Here is a 9,346-nt window from a genome sequence, read left to right on the forward strand (position 1 = left end):
TATATATATGACACAATCAGATGGTTCAACCAATTAGAACCTATATAAGACCTCTTCCTTCCTAATTGAGGTCCAGCTCCAATAGGATGAAACATCAATGGTAAGGGAAGTTAATGAAAGTGGATGCTTATAAGCCTTCTCACATGTATATTTAACGATTCTTAAAGCACTCTGTTCTTTCTAAAAACCAAAGTGCAAAAGAGGCACAAAATTCTTTTGTGTAGGTGGGGAGTGGGGGGTAATATGAATAATAAGTTTTTCTTTTTTAATAAGACGAAAATAATAAATAACTTTTTTTTTCTTTTTTAAAAGATGCAATAGAAATTTACGAATAAAGCGATTGTATGGTGATTGTATCCAGATGTAAAATTTTGTACTATCTTACAATCACAATTTTTTACAAAACTAATCCAAGGGCATCGTTTATTATCAAAATAATCACAAGCAAAAGAGTGATTAAGTTGGACCAGAATAATTAAATCATTCTTTTGATAAAAGGTAGCAAAAATGTAATCGAGAAAGAGTGAACAATAACCAAGAAATCATTCTCCAAAAGGCCAAAAACACTAATATCCTCTGATCACATAAATACTTGGAAAAGATGCTAAGGAATTTTCTCACAACACATGGAATATATACTCAATTGCTACCCATATATTCATGAAATGGGATAGCATAAAAACTCATGTATTTCACTTGTCAAGCCCCTTTTTACAACGCATTAATAGTGAGAGCATCTCTTCCAATCTTGCTACAAATGTAGCTACTGTTCAGACTAACCTCTATGTTAAGCAACTTATCTCAGTATTGGTAGTATTCTCTCCTACTTCATTATCAATTATGCCATTTCAAATTTGTCAAGCTTCGGATCAAACACAGCAAATAAATAAAAAAGGACCTCATTTTGAAGATTATTTCTAAGATATATGAGCCATATTAGACCGCTTGGCTCAGCAGTCACTGAATCAGAAGGACTAAGTTGTTTGCTAGGATGGATCAAAATTATCACTTTAAAAGGAGAAAGATTAGAGAGATGAAAAGGGAGTGGAAAAAGAAAGTCGATAAAGTGTAATCATAATTTTTTCTGAGATAATGGTGGCATGATACAGAGCAGATCACTGAAAGAATCCGTTATGGAGATACCTGGAAAAGACAGGAATGACCTACAGGGCTTACAATAACTAGTCAATTGTATGCTTCGTCCAGCCTTTTTCTGTGTGTCCCTTGATCTGACCTACAAAGATTGACGATCACCATTAATAAAGAATTAAACCATCCTAGCATACAGAGATATATAGAACAAATTTCTGTTCAATGTGGTTGTAGAGTAAAAGGAATACACGAGAACGAACAAAATCATGACAGTTGTTATCAAGTGTCAATGTCAGTTAACTTTTCAAGCAATAATAATAATCAGGATCACTTGTTTTTAATAGATTGAACAAAAAGGAAATTTCTCAAAGGGCTGCCTAGCATTGAAAAATTCTCAATGCCAGAGGCCCGGAGCAAAAATGGCATTCCAAGGAATCACATGCCCTGCAGTTTTACATGAGTAATCCATGCATTGTTTAAAACTACGAACTCCATGATTCCTATTTCATAAATCAATTTATAAGATCCTGCTTAAAGTACTTCATGTTTTCACCATCTCATTATATTCATCCATTAAAACATTAGTCTTGCACACAATATATGACACAACCTGGTCAATTTCACCCTTTTCTTCTAATAAGCCTGAGATTACAACTAGGCATTAGAGGAACAAACTTGGAAAGTAAGTTCAGAGAAAACAAACTGAACAATCCAAACATAAATGAATTTCCAAGCAAAATTCCCCAGAAATACATAAAACTTCCAACATATGATGATACAAAAATAAAAATGCAACAACGTTGATCTCACCAAACACTGATTTTTCAATGACAACCAGGGCATATTGAGAAGGAAAAAATTAAGAAAATTGTCGGAAAGGAAAGACTAGGGCATACCTTCTAGTATCACTGCCTAGATTTATTCTTGCAGCAACGAAACTCAGCTAAGAGAGCTATATGATCTGAGGACCATTCGGGTGAAGGAAGTGCTGTGTCTTTCCTCAATCTCTCTTCATCCAATAGCTCCAATAATGACTCCACAACCAATGAATCAGCTGAAACCACAAGCCATGTAACTTCATGAGTAAGTAATAATACGTTAAATTTATCAAAATGGTAAAGCACTGCAAGATAGCTTACCTGTGTAAAATATGTAATCTAGAGTGCCAATAAAATCTCTAGTAACATTCGTGAATAAAGGTTCATTTGTTCCACCATCTAGCCTTCTTTTATGCGGCTCAAATCCAAGACCAGCTGTTCTTGCAAATGACGAGTATGCACTGACCTAAAATTTTGTTACATGACCAATAAAACTTAAATCAGACAAAAAAAATTAAGTAGATAATAGGAGAAAGCACACTTTTTCAAATAATTTTTTTCTTCAATGAATACACTTCCAAGAATATTACCAGTGGCAACTGATGAGCCAACTTGCTGTGAGGGCGCAAAATAGTAAGTGGGTCAACAGCTAAATCAGGATGTGATGGATCTACCTTCCCCATTGCAAGAAGTGCATGAGGAGCACTGCAACAAAGTTCAGAATAACCTTCACACATAATATCAATACAGAACCCTTACAATTTAATAAAATAAAATAAGTCATCAAACCTTCCCGGGACTGAATTAAAATCTCCACAAACCAACATTGGAATGTCTGCACTCGCAGCTATTTTCTCCAACCCCTTTAAGAGAGTATGCACCTAAAAGATGAGAAATTAGTAACTCGTGTTTTAGAGACACTGTTTGATATGAGTATGCTAGACTCTGAAAAATGTGGGTTTGAACTGTTCCTCTCTTGGTGGAGGATGAAAATTTGCTAAAGTACTATAGTTACTATCCTACAGCTGGAATGTCTCTTTCGCTGTCCAGTGCCCACACAGTAAGCATATTCATGCAAACTCCTCGGAATTTCCATCTTTCCGCTGTACACCGCATTATTAGATTTCTCCTTAGCACCCCAAATTGTGGCTTGTTTTTCACTATTGGTTCATTACCAAAACTCTAAGCCTATAGGATGCTGATTGGGCTGGATATCCAGACACAAGAAAATCTACTACTGGTTGGTGTATGTTTACAGGAAATGCAAGAAACAAGACTCGGTCTCTAAGTCATCCATTAAAGCAGAATATCACGCCACGTCTACAGCATGCTCTGAGAGTGTTTTGTTCTGTGGTCTTCTTTCTGAAATTGGTTTCTCAATCCACAACCAACTCCGTTAGATTCTGATATAAGAGTGCCATAAAAATTGCAGCAAATCCTGTTTACCATGAACGAATGAAAAGCACAAAGAGGTAGATTGTCACTCCAGCCGAGAAGCCTATGATCGCAGAGTTGTCACTCTACCTCATGTCTCCACATCTATTCAAATTGCAGAAATCTTCCCCAAATCATTGACACGTCAACGCAATAAATTCCTAATTGGCAAATTGATGCTTGTAGAATCACCAGCATCAACTTTCGAGGGGGGTGACAATGGAATTAGCTGGCAGCACCCTACATTTATTTACAGCTGTAATTGCTTAATTCTATAATTATCTCCTTGATTAGAATAGCCGATCATTTAAGCCAGCAGATCATGAGTTATTGCATAGCTGAAATTATGTAATTTGGTAAAATAGCCCAGCTCTAGGATAGCAATTATAGCCGTTTAGCAAATTTTCAGGGATTGCATTATACTATTTATATGAGAATCCTCCAGCAAGAGTGGACACAGTTCAAGCCTATATTTTTCAAAGTCTAACAGAAGAAACCAAAGAAATGAATTACCTGCCAGAGTTTGACATCCTTTAAATCTTGTTGTACATTTACATGTGTGTTTGCCTGAAGTCCACAACCAATATTAAGAGCCAATGACGGAATTAATTAAAAAGTTGTTTCCACCTAAATCAGGAAAACGAGGGGCAAGGAGATGGGAGAAACAGTGTATCTTTTGTTAAAGGAAGATCCAAATATCTGATTTCCAGAACAAACACACATAGCTTGGTACAATTGCACTTGATGACTTAATTGACCTTTTTTGGAAATAATCCTCTCTTAATTTTATGTTTTTTCAATTAAAAAAGGGTGGCCCACTTCCCACTTTGTGGGGTCTAGGGAGGGTAGATGTACGCAGCCTTACATGTGCAAGCGGAGAGGCTGATTATTTCTAAAAATGGGTCAAAGTCCCCCAAAGCAAAGTAATAGAATCCAAATCCCATGTATAGCTTGGTCCTTTCTATGACTAGAGCTAATATGAGGAAAAGATAATACCTAAGGACCTGACCTATAAGATTTTATACCTATAAGAAGCCATGACACTGGCTAGGTGTGTGTATCAATTGACACTAGTGTAAGCCAAAGACACTCTTCCCATTGAATACAGGTCAACTACTTGGATCAATCGATCATAATGCTCTACCAAAAATCATGTTATTTACAAACCATTGATATCTAAATCTTTCTTAATTGTTATGCCTAGTTTTTTTGGTCTACTTCTTTCTCTAGTAATTGGCTACCCTACATCTAATCTTCTCTCCTCAAGGAGGCTTCTTAAAGGTCACCTCTACATATGCCCAAATCACATATGACGAGATTCTGCTATCTTTTCTACAATACATACTACCCCAAATTTCTCTCTAATGCATTCATTCATAATCTTATCTTGTCCAATGTGTCCACTCATCCAACACAACATTTTAACATTTACTACATTGACTTTATCTTCTTGAATAACATTCTTCAACATTGAATAATCATAAAATTAACTATTAGATTGAAAAGTCTGATCATAAAGATCATGCATATAAATCATTTCACATTGATCTGAAACTTGTCTACTATATTGATATATACTTCAAAAATATATGAAATTAAGGGCAGCTTAACTACTTTTTTTTTTATTTTCACATTTTCCAAAATTTGAGACAAAACTAAGTTGATAGATAGTCATGATTCAGCAGTTGAACCAATAAAAATTATAAATTGAATTAAAAGTTATTTGGTGTAGCAAGTGTGGAGTCCAGCACTGGCCACTAATAACAAACAAACAAATATGAAACCAACATCCATGAAGCATCCTGGATAAAAGCTCTGGCATTCAACAAATAAAAAAGGGCATAAACAATGAAAATCAAACACTAGATACAAAATGCACTGCATAGACTGTGAAGAGCAGACACAAAAAAAACAAGGGCACCTAAGAGTCATTATTCATTAATAACAGCAACATAAAAGAGCTTACCACACAAAGAAGCTGTCTTTTCCCAGGATTATCAACCGGCTGATTGTTCACTTTTGCTTCCAAAACAACAATTAGTGCGACGTTATCCTAAGAAAACAAAGAAAAATTTGGTCAAAAATAATTTTCTGAAGCACGAATGTGCAATATAATTTACAAAATCATGAGGCACCTTGACCAGTCGATTCAAGGCAGATTTCTTCTGAATAGTTGGAATCATAGCATCTGTTAAAGACTGTGCAGCCTTATTAAATTCAACCTGCATGCAAAGACACATCATTCCACTTTGTGTACAAAAATAGGAAAAGTACCTTCCAGTCTTGCACAAAAACAATTCCTAACCTCATATTTCTTCACATGAGAAAATCTGTCTCTACGGAAAAATGTTGCACAGCCATCAATTGTATTGGTGTTGCCACTGTATACCTGTAAACCCACAATAAACAGATTAATGTAAAAACTAATTTTAAATATTATGACCACGAGGACCAGAAAATTGCAACCTCAATAGTTTTTCTCTTGTAAAGACCATGATAGCCATGTTTGTCCAGCTCAGGAGCAAAAAATTCCTCATAGTGGTCACTTTGAACCTGGAGGGAAAGAGGTTGTCTGTTAGCTGATACAGAAGTGATTAGAATAGGATGAAATCATGTCCCAAAGAGATTGGGTTATAGCTTTATAGGTCAGACGAGAATAAAAAAAATTCCAACTCAAACTGCCTATATTACACTAGAGTACTAGACTCCCCCCAAGTCTACAATCATAAGTCTAGCCTAATTCAGGAGGCTCCCAAGTCTACAATCATATCTGTATAAAAACTAGTTGCAATTGAACTTTAGACATGACTTTGAAACTGTGAAATAAATTAAAAAGTAACTTAAACTGTTAAACACAATGTAACAAAAGAAGTCTTGAAGAGAAAAAAAACATTGATGGTCACTCATGTTATTAAATTAAGTTTGCCATCCATCAAGAACACATTTACATACCTCCTGCAGACAAATAATGTCTGCACGATAACCAACAATTTCTCGCAACAAATTTTGCCTGCGATATGTCCACGAAAGAGCCCATGACGGGCAATAATTGTATAGATCATTTGTGGCATATGCTTCAGACAATATATTGTATGATAAAACAGTAAAAGTTCCAGAAGATGTTATACGCCCATCTGCATCTAAATGCCCTATCCCATCAATGGGTATCAGTCGGCGTGGAGTAGGTGAAGGAGCAGGAATGACACGAGAAGTTAGTATAGTATTGACATGCCCCATGGGCAGTTTTGTCTCTGCATCAACTACAACACACTCAAACTTAAGGACATGACCAATATCATCAGCTGTTGGAGTATAAGTCTTACAACGTCCAACTTCATACCAAATTTCACCACTTTTTTGAGTGATAGCTGCTGGATAAGGTGCTTCAGACCCATTCACCAAGTTAGCACTTGACGCAGATGCAGACAAGCTGGAATTGCTTACCCCAGACCCAGAACTACTAAAGCGCCCAAATACCTCCTCATCCTCATTTCCATTTTCATTAGCTGCACTTGCAGCACGGTCATGCAAGACCCGGTGATGCTGCCATGCATCTGAAAAACACTTTGGTGTGCAATGATAACTTTTGGCAACAGGTAACCTAGCCTTAACACAACCAAGGCACTGCAATGTGGCCTGCTCAGATGGATGTATGCTACAGACAGCAACCTTTTTATCACTCTGCACACGATACCTGCAAAAAACGAGGGCCAGACATACAATGTCAAACGATGCAAAAAGTCAAGTTTATAACATATAGTGCAGGCAGTATATTTGAGATCGGCTAGATAATTAACCACAACCATAAGTTAGCAAGCATGTGCATCATTCATATGTGATGAATTAAGAAATCAAAAACATGCCGACTCAGCTGTAACATGAAATGAAGGGGTTACAACATAAAATATAGAATTTGAACCATAACACAGACATGAAAGAAACTTTTGTGTGAGGATGTATGATCCCAGAAGGGGGCAATGTCAAACTTATTTACTTAAATCCCAATCCTATCCAATCATGGACAAGTTTTCGTGTCAATTAGATGCTGAAGTGAGAAAAATAGCATCAATCTTTATCCTCCCCAGTAAACTTTAACTGCATACCGCTGTAGCCCCAATATATACCATAAAGGGAACAAGTATTAGTATCATGAAATACTAAACCAATCAAGTCACACGAAGTAACAATAACAATTCTAAAAGTTTGACCCCACTGGAAAATATCAGGTCCAAAGTCCAATACTTGAAGCTGGTTTAATATAAAGAACAATCCAATATAAATTTGACCAAATATTGTTATGATAAGCACAACCTATCTTCCACGGACAACTTCTAAATTATAATATTTTTTCATAATATCTTCAAAAATATATACTGAACGCATCCCAACACACCACCCCAAGTAAGCATGAGATAGTTATATCTATCCCCACTATACCATCTGAATGCAAGCAAATAGACCAAGATACCATAAACAACACAGAAGAATATATGCAAAATACAAATATAAAAATTGAGCAGCCTGCAATTATAAAGTTTATTTGGCATGGACACGCGTTCGAGTATCTTAACTCATACCATCCTACAAATCACCTGAAATCAAGAATATTGCCACAACCATAATACAAATAAACTGTTAAAAACGAATTAAATACAATTTATGACACCGAAGAATTACTAGCTAAATCCGCCCTCTATCCAATGTGGGACTTCTCCCCTTTCAAAAAACCAACATGAACTAATACAATAATACTTCTGGCCTAGCATCTTCATAAGCACAGTTAGTAATCAATTTCTCAAGCAAACATAAAAACAAATAAGTCGAAGTAAAGAAATACAAGGGTGGGTGACTAACCACTTGTAGCGCAAGAATTGCCCATCTAAGGGAGCGGTTTCATTAACATCATCCGTGGTAACCGTCTTATCGGCGCGACGGACCAGAACATAAGGCGTGAGCTCGCATCCTACAATGGGAATTTCAGAAGGCAGGTGCACACGCAGCACACTAACCATACTTCCCTTCTCACTCAACTCTGCAATAACAACAATCCTCGTTTTCTTCAACTTGAAAAATAACAACACGCGTGGATAAGTGGTTGAAACCTGGCGGATCCGCCATTTACTTGACCCGAATAACCGCCAGCATTGACTCACCAGAATCCGAAATCGGAAAGAAATGGTGAGAATGGATCTCGCGAAAAGGGTTTTGATTCGATTGAGGGATGAGAAAGTGAGAGATCGAAGATTCTATATAGAGAGAGAAACGAATTGGGATCGATGATTGGTGATTAGGGTTTAACAGAGGAAAATGGAGTAATCGTTTTCTTTCTTTTTTTCCTATTTGGGAAAGAGAGGAGAGAGAAAATAGAAAGAAGGGTAGGAAGAGAGAGTATTTATAATGATCGGAAAAACATTGCGATAAAGATCCGATAATATGAATAGGACTTTGTTTATCCTCATCCATTATTTATTTATTTTTATTTTTTTGGTGTTTTTCGTTTTGGATTTTAAACTTTTCGGTGGAAATTCGTTTTTCTCATTTGCTTGTGTTTTTTAAACTATTTTAACAAAATAAATTATAATTTCTGTAAAAATAATGAGTTTAATGTTAATGTATAAGAAAATAAGGAATATTGATAATATTTTTTTGATATGATACCATCATCTTATATGTAAGGAATTAATATTTTATCTTAAGATTTGTAGTTGTTACTCTCAACAAGTATCGCTCTCACGAATCTAACATTTGATCTGACATATGAACTCATTTATGATCAAATCTTACATCAATTGACTAACATTTTTGTTGGTGAATATTGGTATTATATATAATACTAATTAATTAATTAAATAAAAATAATTTATAAGTTATTAAAAGTAACGTTATATTTTCCTACTAAATATTTCTATACATTTATCTATCCATAATAAAGTGATATATGTCACTTATAAACTAATTATTAATAAGTAGTATTATTTTTAACTTATTTTCTTTTTGTTACG

General features: G+C 35.4%; 1 protein-coding gene across 2 annotated transcripts; it reads right to left on the minus strand.

Annotated features, from left to right (window-relative positions):
• LOC109347518 (carbon catabolite repressor protein 4 homolog 2-like) lies at positions 543-8,716 on the minus strand. Of its 2 annotated transcripts, none has more exons than XM_019587416.1 (12): positions 8,199-8,716; positions 6,297-7,038; positions 5,811-5,897; positions 5,650-5,733; positions 5,480-5,566; positions 5,311-5,397; positions 3,858-3,911; positions 2,700-2,791; positions 2,501-2,615; positions 2,232-2,376; positions 1,989-2,146; positions 543-1,234 (listed from the first exon to the last, which is right to left on the minus strand). In XM_019587416.1, exons 1-11 carry the CDS (start codon positions 8,354-8,356, stop codon positions 1,998-2,000), a joined length of 1,800 nt encoding a protein of 599 aa, XP_019442961.1. In that variant the 5' UTR covers positions 8,357-8,716; the 3' UTR covers positions 543-1,234; positions 1,989-1,997. The 2 variants fall into 2 exon arrangements, with proteins under 2 accessions (XP_019442961.1, XP_019442962.1); XM_019587417.1 differs by having other exon boundaries at positions 714-1,229.

This window comes from Lupinus angustifolius, chromosome LG05 (assembly GCF_001865875.1).
Source record: "Lupinus angustifolius cultivar Tanjil chromosome LG05, LupAngTanjil_v1.0, whole genome shotgun sequence".
Taxonomy (NCBI): Eukaryota; Viridiplantae; Streptophyta; class Magnoliopsida; order Fabales; family Fabaceae; genus Lupinus; species Lupinus angustifolius.

Coding starts and splice junctions, on each gene's coding strand:
- LOC109347518 (XM_019587416.1), bottom strand. CDS start 8,356: ATGGTTAGTGTGCTGCGTGTGCACCTGCCTTCTGAAATTCCCATTGTA. Junction 5,898..6,296: donor ACATTATTTGTCTGCAGGAG/GTATGTAAATGT, acceptor CTTTCCCTCCAG/GTTCAAAGTGACCACTATGA. Junction 5,567..5,649: donor CTCATGTGAAGAAATATGAG/GTTAGGAATTGT, acceptor CTTTGCATGCAG/GTTGAATTTAATAAGGCTGC.